This window comes from Clupea harengus, chromosome 6 (genome assembly GCF_900700415.2).
Source record: "Clupea harengus chromosome 6, Ch_v2.0.2, whole genome shotgun sequence".
NCBI lineage: Eukaryota > Metazoa > Chordata > Actinopteri > Clupeiformes > Clupeidae > Clupea > Clupea harengus.
Genome location: NC_045157.1, coordinates 24667438 through 24691208, shown reverse-complemented (window position 1 = coordinate 24691208; position 23771 = coordinate 24667438). Strand labels below are relative to the sequence as shown.

Sequence of the window (23771 nt, the reverse complement as noted above, 5' to 3'; positions counted from 1 at the left end):
GGGGTAGGGAGGCATGGAATGGAACCAGCAACCGAAAGCCAAATACAAATCTGGAACCTTCCATAATAGACCTTTCCCTGGCATTAATTTTCCCCTCTAATGAAATGTTTCTCTTTTTTAACTTCTTGTCTATCAGTGCTCAGCTCATAAATATTGTCTTATTATTATCATCATTTTTTTTCTCTCCCCGATATGCCAGAGAATTCAGAGGCAATTACTGAAGTGACAGGTGAAATGGGAACAGGACTGGGGAAAAAAAAAGAAGAAGAAAGAAATGAACGGTTGCTATGGCGACAGGCCGAGAGAATCAGATTGCATGTGTACTCAGTCATGTGACCCCCCCCTGGTTCCACTGCACAGTGTCGCGTAGAGCCTCCCAGAGCCGACCAGAGGATACTTAACCTCAATAGCTGCCAGCAATCGCCAGCCCATCCAGCTGAATTTATTTGCTATTTCTGTCCAAAGGTCAGGTGGTTCAGTGTGTGTATGCGTGTTTCTTTGCGTGCACATGTGTGTGTGTTGTGAGGGTAACTGAGTGTGTGCATGTTGTACGGTTGAACAACACACACACACACACACACACACACACACACACACACACACACACACACACACACACACACACACACACACACACACACACACACACACACACACACACACACACACACACACACACACACACACACACACACACACACACACCCCTCTTCCCCACCAAAAGATGTAATTCCGTGAAAAGGGATGACACCATACAGGTTGTGTGATATGGAAGTCCTTGTGGCAGATTTACAGCCTGCGGGAATAATCTGCATTTGGAGTAATGAAGTCTTTAATGCTGGAAGGTGATGTGAGGATAGTAAATCTCGGGGCGCAGGGAGATGGGAGATGGGGTGCCTGATGTGTATGCTGATATGTTCGCTTTAACAGCCGTCTTTAACATGTTGTTAAACCCTCGACTCACCTCAGCGCAGGTTTTTTTCTGCATTTACTTAGGCCCAGCTGCCTGCTTGAGGCTTGTATTTACTAGTTACTGAAGATGATCACAGTAAGTAATAAAGCTCCGCTTTGCTGAGCTTCTAAAAACAGATTAGCATACTGTATTACGATAAATATAATTAAGATGATAAAGATAACTTTCATTGAAGAGCAAAACAAAACATACTCCTACATGCTGAAAAAAAAATGCAATGAAAGAGCTACACACAGGAGAGAACAACAGTGAGAACACAGAGCTGAGTAAAGGTGACAGCACAAGGCTTCAGCGCAAACCAGTAGAACCCAAGGACAAGCCTTCTTCTCCCTGCGCCTCAATTATCGCTGATTAGCATTGATTTAGAAAGGAGGGGGGAAAAAAACAAACAAAAACAAAAGCCGAGCTAATCAAGAGTGCTGTCAGTGGCTGATATGAAAGCACACTGCTACGAGGCTTAAAATAGCCCCGTAAACACAGACGCAAGTTCAAACGCAAAAAAAAAAAAAAAAAGAGAAGGCGTGGAGATACAAACACAGAGCGAGAGAGAGCAAAAGAAAAAAAAAATCCCACCGAAGCAATTACGGGATCTAATCAGGGTTTTCTGCATGAAGGTACAGCGTGCCTATCTGGCTCCCATTTGCATCATAACACAGCGTGCAATATTAATTTCCGAGTTTACTGCTTATTGGAAGTGCAAAGTATGAAAAGCCATTAAGGGCCGCAAATGGGAAAGCAATTTGCTGTCACACGGATTCGGCTCTATTAAAGAGAAAAATCTTGTTAACCATTTGGAATTAGAGTCATTTGGCGAGAGGCATTCTGCTGCAGTCCACTAAAATAAGTAATTATGTTTCCCTTCTTTCCCCCCTCTCTCTCTCCTTCATTTGCGAGGGTGGGGAACGGCAGGAGAGGTGGATGGGGTTGGAGGCCGTCAGGGGTGAGTAAGTGGATGCACAGGCAATTAAAGTTGGTAGCTATTCGTTTGGCTAATGCACACAAGTTCACACATCCTCACCTACTCGAACATGCACACAAGCTTGCTCACATACATACATTATATCAAAGAGCTATAAAGGAAACATAGATCCCCATACTCTCTATATTAATATATCCAGGCTTTACTGTACCATAGATTTCCTTGGATTTGTCTGGCGTGATGATTAATAGCCTTCCAATGATTCAGCATCAGTACTAAAATAAAATAACTAGTATGAACTACAAGCTCTCCATTACTTTCATTTTTGAGGGAACAATATTTCTAAAGCGATAGCACGTATCATCCTGATACTTGATACCCCACATACATACATACATACATACATACATACATGCATACATACATGCATACATACATACATGCATACATACATACATGCATGCAAACACATACATACATACATACATTACCTGAAAGTTCAAAGAAACCATCTTGATGTCAAACCCCACATCTCTGTCGGAGCCCTCCCCTTTCCTCCACCTCTGTGTCTGAGCACCCAAACTATCCTACCCATCCCCCCCGCCCCTCCTCCTCCTCCTCCTCCTCTGCACAGGGGCGGATTTATGGCTGCTGGGGCCCGGAGGCCTGCAGAGTGTTTTATGAGGGGGACCTGCAGGACCTATTAAGGTGGTGTGGGGCACCCTGGCCCCGGCAGAAGGTATCGATCGGCCCCGAACAGGAGCGGGAGTCGGGCTCCTCTGGCGAGTTAGAGCCCTGAGCGAACCCTCACAAGAGAGAGGATGGGACCACATTGTGCCATCATCGGTGTAAGAAAAGCACATCCAGCTTTTCTCCTCTTCTAGACTGGTTAGTATGGGATCAGTGCCTATGAAGGGAGAGAAGGAAAGAGATACAAAGCAGTAGAGGGAGAATGAGGTGGAGGGAGAGAGATAGATAAATGGCTATCTGAGGGGTGGTAAATGATGCAGGGGGTATGTGGAGCTGATTAGGAAAGTGTGTCGTGGTGTGGTGTGGCTCCATTGCCACTGCCCTTGCTCCACAGTGAACATGCTCTTCTCTGCATCTGCACTAATTGCCAACGAGTGCTGCTGCATAACAAGCAGAGACAGAGAGAGAAGGAGACAGAGAGAGAGAAAGAGACAGAGAGAAAGAGACAGAGACAGAGAGAGAAAGAGACAGAGAGAGAAAGAGACAGAGAGAGAGAGAGAGAGAGAGAGAAAGAAAGAGACAGAGAGAGAGAAAGAGACAGAGAGAGAGAGAGAGAGAGAGAGAGAGAGAGAGAGAGAAAGAGACAGAGAGGTCACATCTGCAAAGGCTGGAGCAGCCGAGCCTTGAGGAAGCCATGGAGAAAACGCTCATCAGCAGGAGTGAGCTTCTGTGTGGCCATCCAGCTCATCCCGCTCAGCTTCAGTTCACACACACACACACACACACACACACACACACACACACACACACACACACACACACACACACACACACTGTGCCAGCAAGTGAGCCATATGTCCTTTAACCTATCCCTGTAGGTAGAGGCAGCCCTCCATCTAAACACTGCATGCCAAAGATCTCTCATCGGTAACACAGGGGTATCTAGTATGAATATACAGGTATCTACTTCAAATACACTCATAACTTACAACCCCATCTCATCCCCGTCACAAATTCACAAATAAATGTTCATAGCAGTGAATAGTTAGTGTACATTTGGCTCCCCTTCTTCGCTCCAAATGAACATGGCTGCTCCCCATGCCTCAGTGGCTCCCTAGCCAACCGCAGGCAGAAGGGCTGTCTGCCCTGCACCTCTGATCCTACAGTGGCAGCGGAGAGCGGGGCCAACACACACTAACACACACACGCTGCCCTGCACCTCTGATCCTACAGTGGCAGCGGAGAGCGGGGCCAACACACACTAACACACACACACACACACACACACACACACACACACACACACACACACACACACACACACACACACGCTGCCCTGCACCTCTGATCTTACAGTGGCAGCGGAGAGCGGGGCCAACACACACTAACACACAGCCCTGACTGCACGGCCTGAACAAACAAACAAGTAGAGCAGTCAAACTCAAACATAGAAACTGTGGCACACAAACCCACCAGGGCAGAGTGGAAAAAGAAATAAATAAAAAATTGGAAGGACGAGAAACAGACAAATAAACAAAGCTAAGATGTCCGACGTAGAAGTAGGCAGCACACCGCAAATTGCTGCTGGTGAGGAATGGCTGTGGGCTTGTTGGGGTGGGGTGGGGGTGAGTTGAAAATGCCCTTGTCAGGGTAGCCCCCCCCCCCCCCCCCCACCCCCCACCCCCACCCCCACCGTCGTCCATAACCCCCTGTAGCCAGAGTGAGACTCCCTTGGCCCGGGCTCATTACCGCTGTCCCCCCTACCCCACCCCACTACCCCAACATCATTAAGACGTTTTCCAGCAGGATTAATTGAAAGACAGATTAAAAATAAATTAAGAAAAATGTGTTGCAGAATGCCTTACACGCACTTCATAAATCATCCGCTGGAGCCAGGAGCGCGCGCCCCGTAATTAACTGCACACTATTTATTTTATCCTGACGCTAGAAATTAGAATTCAGACACAGAGATTATATTAGGGGTGTCTGTCATGCGGAACTGCTGCGAGATGTGCAGAATATTTTAAGGGTACAAAGAAAGAGGCAGAGAAAAAGAAGGGGTGGGGGTGGGGGGTGGAAGGAAAAAAAAGAAATTCACCACAGCACTGGAGAGGGGGATTCAGAACAACAAACACATTTACTGTACCAAGCAAAATGAAAAAAGTCAAGATTAAAAAAGAATGTGTTTTGAATGTTCACATTTATGAAAACGTATCATTACCGAAATGCAATGGGCATAATGAGAAGAAACTGTCTGGTTTATGTAACTGGACAGGTTATAGCATTTCACTAGAGCACTGCACCGGGAAAGTGGAGAAATGGCGCCATCGTTTCAGTGTTCTAATAAAACTCATCTACAACCAAAAAAAGAAAGATAATTAGAAGCTCCAAAACTTCAGATCTCCGCCAGAGGTCTGCTCGTGTTTGTGATTCTTTCTGCCTCCTCTCTCCCTCTGGGGTGGTCCTGCCCCTCGCATACCCCGCCGTGCCAGGACGAAACCACTGGCAGCTCCAGCCCTGGCCGCACACTGCCTCCTCGTGGGCACGCAGCCCACACTGGCACGGCGCCAGACCCCTCTCCCCGGCCACGCTGAGCGGCCGTGCTGGCACCAGGCTTCCCTCTCTCTCGCTCCTCTCTCTTGACGCTTCTTTCAGAGACCTTCCCAACTCTCATCAACCCACTGGTTCATACTTCTAAAGCAGACGCTGCACTATCCCCTCCAACCACTCCATTAAAACATACTAAAAGTGTGAGGAATAAATACGCTAATTTGATGAAAAATGTGCCAGGATTCTCATGGGAGCCATTAAGTTATGCCTGCTGTTTATGCTGTATCTTCTTTACCCTCTGGTTGCAAAAACACTGACAAGTGTTCATACAAGTGTTATTTATTTATTTTATTTTCTGTACCAGAGGGTACCTGACCATGTATGAGAAGCGGCTGATATGTGGAATAAGTCATTTAATAAGTGGTTGTGGGCCGACTATCTCCAGAAGGGTACTGTTAAACTGATGTGTGAAACTTCACTGTGGGCTCTCGCACTAAAGATCTTTTTTTAATGAGTACTACACTGATACACAATGGTAATGTGGCAGAAAGAGAGCAAGTGAGAAAAAGACCTGACTGATTGAAATTTGTTTTTGCCTTTGCACATAAACTCACACCATTGTTTAAATGTGATGAATGTTTGCTGTCTCCGTTTACTGTGAAAAGCTGACACTTACATCGCTATTGGAGCCCAAAAGGACACCAGTGAGGCATGTCAGATTGATGGATATTGTAGAAGTCTGCAGTTGGGTTTCAAAGAAAGAGGAAGTAACATCTGTTATCAGGATATGTAAATGTGTCAAGAAAGACAAACAAACAAAAGAGGCTTTTGACCATCTAACATCAGAGTTTACTAACAATTAACTCTCTTATCATAACTATGCTCTAATAGGTCCCCTTGCTGTGATATAGTCTACACTCATAGGTCACATGTTACAGGGTAGGTATTGATTTTTAGCAGATTGTTCGAAATAAAGTCAGATGGCAAAAATTAGCTGTTCAAAGACCATAATGTCATAAAATCAAAAATCTTTTGAACATTTCATACACACACACCCCTTTCCACCTCTGTCTCACAAGACACTATAGTAAGCTGCTTTGCAAATCTGCCAGAATAAGGGGCATCCAAAATCCTTTTTTAACAAATCAGTTTGGGACATGCCAACCATCAGGAGTGAGAAAATTCTCCTTTAAAATGGGCGTCCCTGTGGGGAAATGGCGCTAGACTAGAACCCACAAAAACTCTCTCATTCTCTCTCTCTATCTATCTGACACACACACACACACACACACACACACACACACACACACACACACACACACACACACACACACACACACACACACACACACACACACACACACACACACACACACACACACACAGAGGGAAAAGCATTGCCTGAGTGTTGCTCTGGGGCAAGGGAATGCTGCTTGTATGTACACACAGAGCCAGTGATCTCATGAGGTTTCGGCAGCCGCGACACACACGCCCGATAGAGACAGCCGGGGCAGCGAGTGTGATGTCATCGTTCTCCAACAGTCTATCCACAATCTGTGGGTGCTAAGAATGGATGGAGACCCAGTGTTAAAGCCGAATCGAAGAGAAAGGATTTGCGGCAAACGGCAACGTGACCTGCAGCTGGCTCCACAGCACTGCACTGAAACGCTGAACCAGTGTTGTGAATTTTCTGCGGCCTGAGGTCCTAACACAAGTATGTCTCATATTATTCACTGAGCAAGCCGTTGTGTGCAAGTGAACGATAAAATCAAATGACTGAAGTACTGACAAATAAGATTTTGGATTCTTGCGAAGGGACGACATGGTTCTCCAAATGGAGAAGAGAGAAACAAGTGAAAGAGGAATCTGTGGTCATGGGAGTGGGGCCAAGAGAATGAAAGAGACTCAAATATAAATTCAGGGTTTTTTAGTTTTTTGTGCTTCTTGCATGTTTGGTTTTGCACAAAGAAATGGTTGATGAAAGGCCAAATGTATCTTCCACATGGAGGGGAAAGAAGAGGGGACACTGAGAAATACCCCAGAAAACTTTGTGTGGCATCCCATTAAAGAGCTTCCTCTGTTTAGCGAGGGTTTGTGTCTACTTTCGCATGCCTCAGAGGACGGACAGTCACACACACACACACACACACACACACGCACACACAGACACACACACACACACACAGACACACACACACACAGGATGATCCATCTCAGGGAGTGTAGCACATCTGAGCCTCTGTCCTCATGAAAGAGAGGGAAGAAGAGGCCTTTTCTCTGGTGATGCATTAAGTCAGCCATCTTAAAGCAGAACCCCACGGCTAAGCTAATCAATGACAAAAACAGACACACTGGACCAAAGGCTTTCATGCAGCACATTTACTTCCATTTCATTTTCATTTATTTTCTTTAAAAAAAAAAAGAAAAAAAAAGAAAGAAAATTTGGTCGAATGCACGCAAGGGGATGGTGGTAGGGGTGGGGGTGTTCGGCAGCTCATGGGTCGGAGTTCGGAGAGCGGGAGAATACATTTGCAGTTGGGCCGCTTCCTCCTGTTTCGTGGGAGTTCTGCTTCCTGAGAGAAGGCCCTTGCGTCGATTTCCGGCCTCCCGCCAAGCTTTTAGTGCGCTCAATGAGTGTGTGTGTGTGTGTGTGTGTGTATGTGTGTATGTGTGAGTGTATCTGATCCTTCAGAGAGCACATGGCCCCAGGGTCACCCTCCAGAAGGAGAGAGATGGACGTCTGATGGGGAGGCGACACTTGATGCGCCATTAGCAAAGCAGGTCAAAGGGGGGTAAAGAGGGGACAAGAAACGCATCACCAGCCAGGACTCAGTAATAATGCATTACAATAAAACTCCTACCCCATTCTTCGGCTCTTAATGCCAGCTAATGCTACTTTAAAGTGTATGTATCAAACATGTTCTCCTATGTGTCTGAAGAGCTAAGGTACCGACAGGGTATATACGGCAGCTCTGGTCGTCAGGGTGCACTTCACAGTCCCCTCAGTTTCAGTCTTTTCTGTTCTTTTCTTTTTTTCTCGGTTACTCTACCTACCTACCCAAGCCTGGGGAGCACCAGTAAATCACCAGCGCAGAAAATAAATGTACACTTATTAGACTGGCCATGCTGCATATATTCAGCTCTTTAATGTCCGGCGCAGGCGAGGTGCCGAGGCAGCCGGCTGGAAAAGGCGCGGTGAAAAATGACTGCGTGAGGAGAGGAGCGAGTAGTGGGGACGCGTAGCTCCGTGGAGGGGACGGGGGAATAATACCTGAATAATCAGCGCTCAGACTCTGCTGGTCTGTGCTTGTGTGTTGGGTTACTGGGAGTTGTGCGTTATACAGAATTCTGTGCTGTGATACTGAGTCTGTTTGTGCTGTTTGGTTTCCTTCCCCGTTGTGCTTTGCTGTTGTGCGCTGTTGTTTCTCTGTGTATTGCTGTGTTAGACTGTGCTGTTAAGCCAAAAGGGTTATAAGACAGGTCTGCTACATGGCAGGGTGATGGAAGTTCCCCACCACTGGCTAGACCAAAACACAATCTCCCCTTACAGAACAGGTAGGTAAAAACCTGTGTAAAGAGAATTTGGCCACGTTTCGGTTTCCTTCCCACTGGCTCCCGTCGCCTCCTGGGGCGAATCCCTCATCCTGGGGCCGACGGGGGAGTGAGTGCAGGACCTTGCTGGTTGAGTACCAGGGCTTCATGGGGAGACTCCTGGTGTGCTGCTGTGTTTCAGCAGTTTAGTAAAACCACAAGCTCTGTGTGCTATTGTTCCACAGCTGAGCTACAGCCACATATACACACACACACACACACGCACGCACGCGCACATATACACACATGCCCTCACATACCTACATACACACACCAACAAAAGAAAACAAACTAGATAGAAAATAAATGCAAAAAGACAAAAGAGGGAAATAATGCCCATCAAACAAGTGACAACCATCTCCCCACATCACTTCTCCAGTATGAAAAAGCAGCAAGAACCCTGCAATTCCCACTCTGGCCTCTGGGTGTCTCTCTTTCACTGTCCATGGCCGCCAGGCCGCCTCCTCTGCGGCACCAACCCTCCCCTGGCCCCTTCTCTCCTCCTACCCCCTCCAACATCTCCACATAATATATACACCATCATTTAGAAATGGCAGCTTTTTGAAAATTCACCTTGATTATCAGACATTAAAAGTGACTTCTCCAGCGCTGAGTGTCTGGCTGTGGGGGGATGGCTGCAGACAGCAGAACAATGCAGGGCTGCCACGGCATTAACGGCTCGCCTGGGCCCTGCCGGAGAGAGAGGGAGAGCGAGAGGGAGAGAGGGAGAGGGGAGCCGGCCCTTTGTTCTCTCCCACATCCAATTATTTTTAACGTGTGCCTCTTTTCACAACAACAAGAGAGAATTTAATTTTAATGCACTCAGGAAAAAAAGAAAGGAAGGGCACACACACTAGCTCACTCTCAATGTACACAAATACGCACACACACACACACACACACACACACACACACACACACACACCAATCTACTCGTAAGCAGAATAGAAGGATGAGTGTGGAGGGTTAAGAATCATGCAGAGGAGAATGCATCACTGGACCAGTCATGGCACAATCGAGAAGCACAATGACATAGAAAGAAAGAAAGAAAGAGAGAGAGAGAGAGAGAGAGAGAGAGAGAGAGAGAGAGAAAAAAAATTCCCTGCAAAATGCAAACTCTAGGAGACAGTAGTCATTACATTACTATATTTGGTGTGGTGTGGATCGACGCCTCTAGATACATGCCGCAAAAAATGAATTATATATAACCACACACACACACAATTAAAAGAAAACAAACAATAAAAATAGCCAAGATCCCTGATAAAAAAGTAGTTGGGAAAATAAGAAGGCAAGGAGCTCTGTTGGAAGGTATGTGGCCAAATATTTTTCTAATTGGACGAGCACTTTATCTTGCTGTCAGAGAGGCAGTAAAAATGCGTGCTGTTCCCAGAAGGAGAGGAGCTGCACCACTGCTGGCCTTTTATTAGTGCAGAGCTGTGTGTCTGATATATGCTCCTGCCTCAGCCTTTCAGCAAGACCCCTGCGCCTTACACACACACACACACACACACACACACACACACACACACACATACACACACACACACACACACACACACACACACACACACACACACACACAACACAAATTACACATATTTTAAATATGTATATTATCAGACAAAGATATAAAAATACATATATACAAACATATACAAAAACAAAAGACACAACATGCGCACCATCAGCTGTAATTCCATTTGCATCACACACACACACACACATGTATTGGCATTGCCCTATCCTACAGGATGAATGCTTTATGCACTTGGGAGCACATTAGTTAAATGCTCTGTGCTGTGTTGCACTCTGATCCAGTTGGACACAACACTACGTAAAGGCATCATCCGAATGCACAGTGCAGATCCCATCATATACAAACATGCCGGCCGGTCACACATCAATATGAATCACATGTGCAAACACACACACACAAACACACTAGACTCGACACACACGCACCAGCACACCCTCTGAGACACACACACACACACACACACACACACACACACACGGTAGTTGTAGCAGCGTGGTAGAATCAGAAATGCATGGAAATTGCATGCTGGAGCAATGACAGCTCTGCAGTGGCCGTCGAAGCTTCTCCATGCGTGCATTTCGCCAGCAGTATGAAATGATTGTTTTTTGTCTTATCAGCAGCAGAGCAGCAACTAGAAAAAGAACCAAAGTTGTCTTTCCCGGAATTACAAAAATACGCAACGCAACACAGCCAGCACAAAAGCACACTGACACGCATGCACACACACACACACACACACACACACACACACACACACACACACACACGCGCACACACACACGCGCGCACACACACTAAATTAAATTCCAGTCCTAGGGCAGACAACTAACTGCTTGTGTATGGGGCCGGCACTGCGGCATGGCAAAAACAATTCTCTGGGGATGGCAAAATTAAAGGGCAGAATCCAGCCTGTTTATGGCCCTCACTCTGTCCTCCTCTCAATCAAATGTTTTATTAGCAATCATTCGCCACTCGCTGGCCCTAACAGTCCTCCGCCGCAGAGGAAGGAGAGTAGGTGTGGGCGTATGTGTGAGCGTGTGAGTGGAGGTGCTCTCTCCCCTGCACACAAACACCCAGCCAGTCACACACAAACTCAAAAAACAGCCCAAGGAAGGACAGATCCCCCCTCACAGTGAGCTTTCACCACCAGCGTTTTCACTCCAACCATTAATGCAGTTGATGTGCAGTTGATGCAGTGTGTGTGTGTGTGTGTGTGTGTGTGTGTGTGTGTGTGTGTGTGTGTGTGTGTGTGTGTGTGTGTGTGCGCGCGTGCGTGCGTGCGTGTGTGTGTATTATGAATGGGTGTAAGTTTGCCACAACAGAGAAAGACAGTTCAAAGAGACAGGAGAGATGAAAGCGGTGAGGCTCTGCGGGTTCCGTGTTAAAGACAGACTAGTGGAGATGGCCACTGGACTAGCAATTAGAGTTACACTGCAGTCACACAATCACAGTCGAGGAATGACACACAGAATGATGCAGTTATGGACACCAGAAAGAGTGATCAATGGCGTGATTGCTGTGCGACTCAGGAGACTGTAGAGGAGGTTTGTGTGACTGCTGATGTGGGTGTCTGAGTGCAGAAACAGGTGGAGGAGGGGTGAACTGGACAGTTCCATGGCAGCAGAGAGAGGTGCAGCCTACCTGCTGACTGGCAGAGTCTAGCTGAGACTTCAGGAGCGTCACCTCACACCGCAGCTCCTGGCCTTCCTCCTTCGCCTAAAGACAGAGAGGGCAACGGAAGAGAGGGTGAACACCCACCCAAAAGAAAAGAAAAAAAAGAGGCACACACACAACAGTCTACTGCACTCTGGCAATGACTGATTAGGTGATTAAAATGGCATTAGCTTCCTTCACAGTGCAAATGTAGTCAAAACTAACAGCACATCAGGAATACGCAGCAACTTTATATGAAAGTGTGTATGTGTGTGTGTATATGTGTATACATTCATGATTTGTGTGTAAATTAGTGTCAATGTATACTGAGGGTCTGAAGAGTTTCTGTGTGTACAGCATGTTTCTACGTTCCACAAGAACAACCATTCCATCTGCCCACAAAACACAAACGCACCCCACACAGTCATGCACACGACCCCCCCCCCCCCATTGGTGTGGGGATGTGCTCCTGAGCAAGCAGGACTGGGATTAAGAGCAGGCTGGAGGTAGACGGAGGATACAGGCCTCATTAAAGCACAGAGCAGCATGCCTGACAACAGGGACAACGCCAACAAAGGTGACCGTGTAGAGAAAGATGAGGAATAACACACACACACACACACACACACACACACACACACACACACACACACACACACACACACACACACACACACACACACACACACACACACACACACACACTATATCCAACGGCATGAAGCCGTATATGTTGGTTGAGAAGAGGATTTCCACTGCAGACAATTAGTCGAGTAAAAACTTTTTATCATCTATCCAATGTGTCATGGTCAACCTAGTACATATATTTCTATTCTATTCTATTTATTTCTCCACTATAACGCCAACAAAGACATTTTGTATTGTTCAAATAAACATCTGACGAAGACATGCTAATTTTATCCACAACAATCATATTCTCATGCTACTTTAAAGTTTCCTTGCAAAAGCCAAACATTTATAAAATAATGCTTCAAACTTTTAAAACATTCACACATGAACCATGTTGAAGGCTCACTCACCCAAAAAGGTCCACTTATGTAAATCGGAGGGAGTGAGTTATGTACCATAAATCCCACTGAGATATCACTACACTGCACTGTGATGCCACTTTCAGCAGCACCTGTTCCAGTTGTGTGTAATGAGGCACACCGCACTGGGGAACCTTCAGTGCTTTAAGATCATTTTGGTTGGGCTACTCCTTCAGTAATATCACGCAGAAATCATATTAACAACAGGTTCCAAAAACCTCTCCAAACGTGGAGCCCAGCCATCAGAATTGTAATCATGGACTTGTGCTGCTGTCCAGGGGTGCTGTAATGGCCGTGCTGCATGTAGAGTGCTTGTCAGAGCGTAGAGCTCAGAGCTCCAGGACGGTGGCATCAGAGTGGACATCATTACAACCTGCTGGGAGCTCAGGGCCTTCATTAGGGGGGAAGGGAATAGCAATGTGGCAAAAATGCAGAGGGGATTTTAATGGAAGGCCTTGTGTTTAAGCAGGCACGGCCATTACTAGCTGATTACAGGTTGCACAGGAAATAAAGGGGGCGGGGGGGGGCACAAATGAGCTTGACAGGGTTTCCTTAAACAAGAGAAGTGATTTGATCACTGTACTTTCAGAGTTTTTTTAAGAGAGAGAGAGAGAGAGAGAGAGAGAGAGAGAGAGATTGTTTGTGTGTGAGTGTGTTTAAAGGATCTGACCTCTCTGCTAGCCTCCTGAGCAGCACTTTGGCTCTCCTGGAGCTCTGTCTGCAGCTCTGTGCATTTCCTCTGGGCTTCTGCAGCCTCGGTGTGTGCTGCTCGCATGGAGCAAAGCTCGTCACTGAGCCTCTCCACCTGTACATACACACGCACAGACACGCACACGGACACACACACGACACACGGAGGGACACACAGACACAAAAAAATAGATACATACATTCAAATACACACAAATACATGAATGCTGATTAAAACACACACACACAGGCAGTCCGACGCATACATACACGCACAAAGAGGCGCAAACGAGCTATAGGACTGACTATTTTTTCAAACTCTTCCCAGATTGGAAATTGGCTTGGAAACAGCCATATATATATCCACACAAACCACACTCACAATCAGAAAGGCATTACTCACTGTTACATCCAATCCTTCCCAAGCAGTGAGTATTCACACTATACACACTCTTTCCCTCTCTCTCTCTCACACACACTAAATTGACCCCTTGTGGGGGTGAACTCAGCAATCAGCAGCAGAGTTGCTCCTATCTGCTGGGTTATTAATGGAGCTCACAAGCTGTGTGCTGGATTGGTCTTTAGCAGCCCTTTAGCCATGGCTACGAATAACCACTGCCAGCCTCCCATGCTCCCCGCAGACTGGCACACGGGGAGGCAGAGGCAATCAGGTTATGGCCAGCGAAACGAGGCGCAGAGAGAGGAGCGTGGACAATAGCAGCACCCTCGCAGGGCAAGTGACAGGAATGTGGCCACCACACACACACACGTGCAAACACAGACACATACACGAGGGCACACACACACACACACACACACACACAGATACTCACTCACTTAATCAATCACTCATGCATGCATAATCACACACATAAACACAGACACATTCACACACAGGTATACCTCACCATTACAGATTGGAAATGATGTGACACTGTTACTTTATTTAAATGTGAATTTGATCCTAGCACACTTGTGGGATGTTAATGTAAGTGTAATGCTTCAGGAAAGCCCTGCACATATCCCTACATACTTAAACACATACATGTGGGATGTGTTGATGTAAGACACAATGCATTCAAGCACTGCTAATAATGGTTGGGTGTATTACATTATGGAAACTAAGTGCTGTTGGGCGTCAAGAAGAGTGGAATATGTGGGGGTGTGACATCACCAGAGAGGATGAGATTAAAGCACATTTAAGGCAGTTAGGAGAGATAAGAGTGTGACCTACACAAGTGTTAGTGTGTGTGTATGAGAGAAAGTGTGTGGGCACAAGTGTGTGTGTGTGTGTGTGTGTGTGTGTACCTCAGCTCCTTTCTCCCGTTTGAATCCCTGGAGAGCCTCATTCTCGCCCTCCACCAGTGAGAGACGCCCTCTGACCTCGGAGAGCTACAGGGGAGCAAAGGCACCGCGTCAGCCTGGCCGCCTGGCCCCCTAAATCACATTTACCACACTTACTCAACATCCAATACAGCCAATTCCCCAGCAATTACAAGCACATGACTGATGCTGCCGCCAACACTGCACTTTTTTTTTACCAGGTCCTACCTGGTCTCAAAAAAAAAAAAAAGAAAAAAAAAAAAAAAAAAAGACTAAACTAATCAAACAACCAAACAAATAATACAATTGACTATTAAATATAGAGACCAACAAAATACTGTGGAGCTCCCCTATTAACCCGTCTGGCTTATTTGTGAACAGAACTGAAAAGAGAAGCCTCATTAAATGGGTGGGCAGAATGAGCAGACATATTAGGTATGAATAAACAGTGTCTGCACAAAAGGGACAAAAAGACTAGTCTTGTCAAAAAGGCAAAAGAATCTGCTAGTCATAAAGCAAAAGATATTCAGCTGTTCCCAGACATGCAATAACGCTGGATGGAATGTAAAAATGAAAGCAACACTCCGAAAGAGGACTGTGCTTAACAGAAGAGAGGTAGAAAGAGAGGGTGAGACACAGAATGAGCAATTGAGAGGGAGGATGGAGAGAGAGAGAGAGAGAGAGCCAGAGACAAGAGGAGGTGAGGGATGAGAGATGGGTAGAGTGAGTAAGTGAGACAGAGATGGACAGAGAGAGAGAGAAGAGGTAGAGTGAGTGATGGAGAGATGGACAGAAAGAGATGTAGAGTGATGGAGAGATGGACAGACAGAGAGGGGTAGAGTGATGGAGAGAGAGATAGCGGACAGAGAGAGGGTTAGAGTGATGGAGCGAGATATGGACAGACAGACAGACAGAGGGTAGAGTGATAGAGAGAGAGATGGACAGACAGACAGACAGACAGACAGAGGGTAGAGTGATAGAGAGAGAGATGGACAGACAGAGGGGTAGAGTGATAGAGAGAGAGATGGACGGACAGACAGACAGACAGACAGACAGATGGTAGAGTGATAGAGAGAGAGATGGACAGACAGAGGGGTAGAGTGATAGAGAGAGGTGGACAGACAGACAGACAGACAGACAGACAGAGGGGTAGAGTGATAGAGAGAGATGGACAGACAGACAGACAGAGGGGTAGAGTGATAGAGAGAGAGATGGACAGACAGACAGACAGACAGACAGATGGTAGAGTGATAGAGAGAGCGATGGACAGACAGAGGGGTAGAGTGATAGAGAGAGGTGGACAGACAGAGAGGGGTGAGGCATTGCACGCTGTTAGCATGACTCTCATTGAGGCTGGAATGAGGTGCGGGCAGCTTGATGTGTGCCTGAGTGAGCCCGTGCACCAGGTTACCACGGAGAGGAGCTCCTGTGGAACTCTCTCTCTCCCTCCCTCCATCTCTCTCATCGAGCCGCGCTGAAGTCTGCCGTGACGCCTAGCGACAGGTGACACAGCTGCTGCTGACGGACAGTGCAGGCTCAGCCTCTGATTGGTCAGCCGTCTCCTCTGAGAGACACAGAGGGGTGGCAGTGGTGATTCTTTTGAGCTCTTGCAGAATGAATTTCAGTCTCTGTCTTCACCCTCTCCCTCTCCCTCTCCCTCCCTCCCTCTCTGGACTGTCCTGTTTGTTGTCTATCTCTGAGTGCGCTGTTTATTTATGTTTATCGAGATGTGCCTCTATTCCCCTGACGGTGCTACAGTGTATCTATATGACGGCTCCACGCACTTCCCATGTGTCTGGCTGTACCTGCCTATCCGCCTGCCTGTCTGTCTGTCTGTCTGTCTGTCTGAATCAGTGTTGTTCTGGCAGCCCAGCACAATCCATACTCTGCGCATGGTTATCCGGGGTAAAGACAGACTGCCTGCTCAATCAGTCCTGCCAGCACAGGTGAGAGACTAGTGGGTAATGAACCTTACCCAGCATTGCTCTTGCTCCACTGCGGGCGCTGAATGAGCTGATATGGCCAAAGTTCTACAAACAGGTTTAAAACAAAAAAACCTGAGCCAATTAGTAAATCCAGATAGCGAGCTCAGAGTCCTGGAGAAGGAGTTTTTAACTTTCCAGGCATGGACTTTCCAGCTCGGCTGGCCAGGAATGCACTGGGAGTGCGGCCCTGTTGCTGAGGTCAGGTGAGGCGGGGGGGATTAGAGGAGGAGACAAACACCGGTCTCCAGAAGAACCAGATCCAGGGGGATCCAGGGGGATCAGGACCCATGAGTTGCATCACCTCAGCCATGGAAACACCCTTTCTCTGCTTAGAATCTGAAGTACGCTAGGATTGACGGATTGTCTAGAACAGCAAAAGCAGAGTCAAGGCTAAGACTTAAAGGAGGCAGGGCAGAGAAGAAATGTACCTGTTTATATCATTGCTATCATTTTTCCAATGAATTTTCAATATATTCAACCAATTATTGCTGATATATTTTTGCTCAATTCCCTGAGGTATATCAACTTTAAAAGGCCCTACATGGACTTGTAATGGCAGTGGACTATGTTTGGTTATGGGATCCGAAGCTAATGCCAAGCAGGTTGTCTCAGGTCAACATGTACTTAACCTCATTTATCATGTAAACAAGACTACTTAACTAGTTCAGACCAAGTGAACGCATCACAAGCCACATCTCATCACATCACACTTGAAACTATAATAAAACAATAATCAAACTACTATTTGATCTAACGCATATGAAAAGAATGATGGATTAAAAAATTCTAGCACCTACATCTGAATAAACATCTAAAAATAAATATACACACATAAACATACCTTCAATGAGCAACACCCATTTAACATGTATGAGAGTGTGTCCGTAGCTTAAACATGCAGTTGAGTGGGGAGCGGAGGTGCAGGCCTGTGAGGCCTGGGCCTGCGGGTGAGCTGCCTACCTGAGAGCGGAGCTGGTCCTCCTGGCTCTGCTGAGCAGCGTGCTCCCTCTGCAGCTGCTGGAGGCGGCCGTGTCCTCGCTGCAGCTCCAGCTGGCTCTCCTGCAGCTCTCTCAGCAGCTCACAGACCCTCTGCTCCTGGACGTCCAGCTATCGAACCACAAAAGAAGGCAGGGCGCAAGAGGGAAGAGAAAAATCAATCCACTGCAAAGAGCCTCTTGGCTGGGGCTGTCGGGGAGAGAGAGAGAGGGGAGAGACGAGAGGGGAGAGAGGAGAAAGGAGAGAAGAGAGAGAGAGGAGACCCTGGCTCTGGAGCTGAAAGCTGCAGAGAGAGCCGCCATCTGCCTCTCCTTGTCTAGTGGTTTTCCAGGGACTTGCCTTCTCCAAGCCATTGCTCTGGCACCCTTAGCCTCTGACAAACAGGAAAGGAAAGCATTACATGGAATAAATGAGCGCTCCAAAACAAAAATCAATCCGCCTGGTCAAAATGTGAAAATACGCCATTGTTAGAAAGCATCCAAATGACCACTTTAAAAAGACTAATCACATTTGTCGTTGTTCCCGTTGTTGCAGTGTCGCTGAAAACAACATTAGCATTCAATTCCACGTTAATAAGTATGCTTAATTGATATCTCATTGCTATGTCTGTTGAGCAGTAATCAGCATTTCAACACAGGCGCTTTGAAATGAGAAACAAATAATCGCTTTATTTGACCCCTGACATTATGAGCCACCATATCAAATCAATGCAAAAATAAATAATTAAACAGATTAATTAACAAAAGGCAGTCACCTTCTTAAGAGAGGGAGGGAGAGAAAGAGCAGGGAGGGGAAGAGAAACCGAAGAAAAGAGCAGACGAAAAGGAGGGATTGCAGACCGGTAGCAGTGGTCCACTCAGACATACTGAAGTCCTCTGCTTTCTTCCTCCAATGGCGGCTTGTCTTCTTTTGCAAAAAAAAAAAATGCAAACGGCACAATTGCAGGCCCACTGATGATCTGCCGATGGTCAATTAGTTAAGCGCCTTCATTTAGGCCAGAGAGTAGTCCAGACATTCAACCCCCCCTCGGAAGAGCTAAATGAGCATGCGTTCCATCTGATTCATTCTGTCTCTGCTCTGTTGACAAACAATACGGCTGCCTCCTCCTCCATTTTCAGAATGGCACTGCAAAACATCAGATTCCAGCATGTTCTCAGGTTTAAAAACGAGAGCAAAAAAGGACAGTCTTTGCCACACTTTAATCCTAAAAAAACCCGGCTCATCCTCTGGCTCTCCTTTTTCTGTGAGCGATGCAAGCCGATAACCCTGCTCCCTCTTACTTTCCCTTACAATCGCTCCCTCTCTCTCCATTCTCCCCACCTAAACTGATCAATACTTCATTTAAATCATGACATTAGCACGCTACAACTGAAAAAAACTGAAAGTCTGAATACCAATGCGGTTTCTTTGTTAACCGAAAGATGGGGAGATATTTGGGTGGTTTTTTTTTCACCTTTTTGTGGGAAACAAGCATTTATTTTTTTAACAAGCTGTCAAGACAGAGGCTGAAACGTATGCAAGTGCTCGGTGGCGCTCGTTTTCTTTTGAGCTGCCCCTGCCCCATATTGATCAATAACACATTTAAATCCTGAGAGAGGGCGAGATGTGCCCAACGTCGCCTGATGCTAAATGAAAAGCTAACACACAAGAGCAATAATCATCTCAAATTTCACATGCAAAGTGCCAACCGATTTTTTTTCTTTCTTAAATAAACCCTCCGGAATAATTTTCTACCTTTATAGATCTGAAAATTTGCCCCGGCAATTCAGTGCATGATTGCGCAATATAGATGCTCTCTCACGCATTCATTTATGCATGCAATTTGCAAGTGGCACAATCAATACAGTGGTGAACCACGTCACACACGCTGCGCTGTAATCATACAATAATGGTCTGAGATGAGGAGGGAGGGAAAGAGAAAGAGAGAGGGAGAGAGAGAACGAACTCTGGTAATTTCCTGCAGCTCATTGGAATAACGGCGGCACGAGTGACTGGCTAATCTCCCCGCCCGTCATTAATCCCTGATATTTACCTGAGCACACTGGGTGTCGCGGGCCTGGTGAGACATCAGCAGATCCCGCCGAAGCCTCTGGATGACGGCGTCCCGAGATGACAACTGGGGTGGCGTTCCACGGGTCGGGTTTTCCCATCCCAAACACGGGGGAACAACAGAGAAGAGGCGAGGAGACGAGTGGGGAGAGAGAGGAAGAGAGAGGGGGCAGAGAAGGAAACCAAACAGAGGGCGTGAGGTTTTTTTTTTCTTTCTCCTTTTCCGCTTTTTTCGGTTACAAAAAGGGGGTGGGGGAAGCAAATCACTCTGGATACGTACACTTACATATAGCTGAGTGCCAATGTCAACCAATGAGGAATTAGGCAGACGAGACTAAAGTTATTGATCTGAAGGTCTGTCGCCCTTTTTCTCCGGGCTAACTAGGCTGCCTGTGGTTGTGTGATGCCTGGTGTGGTTGCATTGAGGTAAGGGAGGGAGGAAGGGAGGAGGGAGACAGGCAGGGCAGCTCTCTCTCTCCCCAGGCCTTCAGTGCAGAGTTGAGGACTAACTGACTGGTCATTACCATTGAGCCTGCTATTGATCTGCCTGCTAAGCAGACCCACACCACACAATACCAGGACAGACACATGACCATACACAGATGTCTATGTATAGGCCTGTTTACACACACCACGCACTATAATAATAACGACTAGAAGAACAGTATCGTTGGGCATCACTTTCAGAGCAACTGTGTGAACGATAGAAAACTACAGCCAATCAGAATCCACTGAATTTGAAAGGCATCACATTAAAACATGAATTACATGAGAGGTTTTCCCTATTGTTGGTTAGTGTGGACGCTCATACTGTTATTGTTACAGTTGTCGTTGTAGTTATTGTTGGCAGTGTGGACAGCCCTTTAAGCTAAGCTAAGTAGCAGAGCTGTAATGAAGCTATGTGTTCATTCACTGATGTGACAAGCGCACTTTCGCATTAAAATATGATCAAACTAATGTGTAACTGTACCTGGCTAGCATCATAAGACCTAATGGATTGTGTATTCCCAGGGTCTGTAAGTTCACCTTTCATTCATTTGTATCTATGACGGTTAAGGTGGAAATATTGTTAACTGTACTTGGCTGGCATCACAAGATCCTAAGGAATGTGTAATGTTACAGTGTGTTGGCTATTGCCAGTGTTATCTGTAAAATAACTTCTCATTCATCATTATAACTGCATATTGCCGTAAAATGGATATAAATGAGCTGTTTAACTTCATTATGCTGGCATGCATATTATTCAATTACGCTTGAAAAATTGATTATTTAATTTTCCTTCATTGATTAAGAATCTTTCTCGTTAGCATCACAATGCATCTCAAAAACGATTATTTTCCCCAGTTCTAGTGACAAAGTCACAAAACTAAAAACTGTATGAGAAACACCTCTGAGCTAGAAGTGCAAGGCAACACCTACACTTGTTCTAAATAGTGTATGCCATAGCACAAGACTGTGTGAGATATACAAACAACAAATGAGCAAAGATTACAGAGGTATCCTCCTTCAGGCTGTACTGCATTAAAACCCAAACTTCTTCAGGATAAGACCATAAGAGATGCTACTGTCAAGTCATGTGGACTTCAACTTTGATAAGATGAATGTTATGTTGTATTCAGGTTGGTTCTAACTAAACTGCTTTTCACCGCATGCCATTGTCATATGCTGAAGGTGAGCAGTTGTGTAGTTTTGACAGAGGAAGAACACTATGGAATAGATCAGCTCCACACACAGACAGCCTGAGAGGAAACTGGACTGACTGTGGATCAGCTCAAATCGAGATAATGTGTGAGAGGTGAACGTTACCTCAGCTTTCAGCAACTCTGTTCCACCCAGTCCAGAGGCATCAGTCACCTATGGAGAAATCAGGAATGAACATTCATGTTTCAATGTCCATCACAAAACACAGAGAGAGAGGGTGTGCTTGGGGGGAGATAGTGGTAAGGGCAGAGAGAGGGCCTGAGGAGAAATACCTCACAGAGGAGATGCATAAGAGACTACCAAAGTGAAATCCTGAGATAGATGTACAGCTATACAGAGCATGAAAGAAGTGAAAGGAGAAGGAAAAAACAAGAGAAAAAGAGGGCAAGAGTGAACAAGAGGACAGACTGTGAGACACCATGAGTAATCAGTGCCTTTTTTATGGGAATTCCTAGGCGGTGACGGTGAGGGATAAAGAGAGCAAGTGGAAGAGTTCATGAATGCTGAGCGATGGTGGTGGTGGGCGAGACACCTGATCTGCCCTCCACGCTCCATGAGGATTCACTCCACATTAACGTCTGGGGCTGCGCAGTTGGCTAACACCGATCGCCTTTAACCCCACGGAAGATGGTTGAGAGGGAGAGCAGCGCCTCACCTCCTCCAACACCCCCTCCCCCCAGCCCTTATTACTTCTGCACGGTCAATTATGTCCTCACCTTCTCCAACCAAGGACATTCCCAGCACACGTAATCAGAGCCGTGACAAAAGGGCTCCGCAGCGGAACTGAGGAGCAGACGTCAGCCAGGGCTGTTGTTACAACAAAATGGCTGCCTGTTTGCTTTCAGCAACGTGAGCCATTTCCTGCTATCGGACATCGCTGTTATGAGGGGAAGAAATGTAAACTATGAAATGAAGGGCTAGACCAGACATGCATGTGAACACTCTGTTCACGGATGCTCTTTGTGCTTTTGATGCAGCCCAGCCCCCCCTGACGTCTTGGAAATCGATTCTGATATTTCCAAAGAGAGAAATCTGATAATGAAACAATGGGCGAGGAGAAAAAAACAGCCCTGCAGAGGTGATTGCTCATTCCGTGCAGCTTCAAACAGCTCAGCATCAGAAGGACACCTTTAATATTTGGACTTTTCACGTCACTCCTGGGCTAAATCCCTAGCAACCACCATAGCAACACACTCTGACGCCGACGTGAAATGCATGGCAAGTTCCCCCCTGCCACCAGAAAGAAAAGAGAAAAGGAAAAAAAAGAGGGAGACATAAAGAAAGGTAAAAAAAAAAAAAAAAAAGGGAGAGGGAGAGAGGATATGCCTCAAAGAGCAGAATTAAAGCGTAGGTGAGCAAAGAGAGAGGGAAAAGAAAGGAAGTCAGACGAATGCTCCTATCAGCAATCACACACATAATACCACCTGATAAGCACACAGGGAGGCTGGAGATGGGGTGGAGGTGAATGCAGGGGAGAGGCAACGAGCCTCATTTGAACAGGAGCTGAACCAGGCTGGACACTCGGGCTCTCAGGCAGCTCTGCCTTCATGTCTTTGTGGAGGCGGACATATTGTGTCCATCAGGACCGTAGTGATAGAGTTTTAGGTGTGTGTGTGTGTATGGTGAGGGGACATGTGCCAAGCCAATGGGAACATGGGGAAATGGTCATCCACCCGCATGGAGAGGCCCAGGGCAGGTGGGGTACCCCCCCCCCCCCCCAAACTCTCACCATACAACCACCCCACTCCAACCCCATCCTCTCACCCACACAAGATTTCCTGTGTGACGGTAATGACCTCTAAGTGAGCCTCTTCCATCGGAAATTTCTTCTTTTTTTCTCCCCCCCTCCTTTCTGCCTCGCATCTGGTTTCCTAGTCTGCGGGTTCTGAGCTCTCAGAAGCTGATGAGTTCAGTCAAACTTCATTAAGTTTATAGCCCCAGCCCCGCGCTCCCTGGTGGCGCACTACGCGGAACGAGCCCCTTGCCTGGCAGGGTCTTTACTGCTCTCTCCCTTGCCCAGGCAGGAGGAGGAGGAGGGGGCACTTTCTATCTCTGTCACCGT

General features: G+C 46.6%; 1 protein-coding gene across 2 annotated transcripts in view; it reads right to left on the bottom strand.

Moving 5' to 3' along the window:
* The window catches only part of LOC105888976 (polyamine-modulated factor 1-binding protein 1), a 141953-nt gene that overhangs the window by 44995 nt on the left and 73187 nt on the right, over positions 1 to 23771 (bottom strand). For both annotated transcript variants that reach the window (XM_031569522.1, XM_031569523.2), the window contains exons 4-9: positions 21815 to 21862; positions 19992 to 20075; positions 17924 to 18070; positions 14964 to 15047; positions 13636 to 13770; positions 11905 to 11979 (exon numbers count right to left, since the gene is read on the bottom strand). In XM_031569522.1, the coding sequence (XP_031425382.1) occupies positions 11905 to 11979; positions 13636 to 13770; positions 14964 to 15047; positions 17924 to 18070; positions 19992 to 20075; positions 21815 to 21862 (573 nt within the window). The remainder of the gene's footprint in view (positions 1 to 11904; positions 11980 to 13635; positions 13771 to 14963; positions 15048 to 17923; positions 18071 to 19991; positions 20076 to 21814; positions 21863 to 23771) is intronic.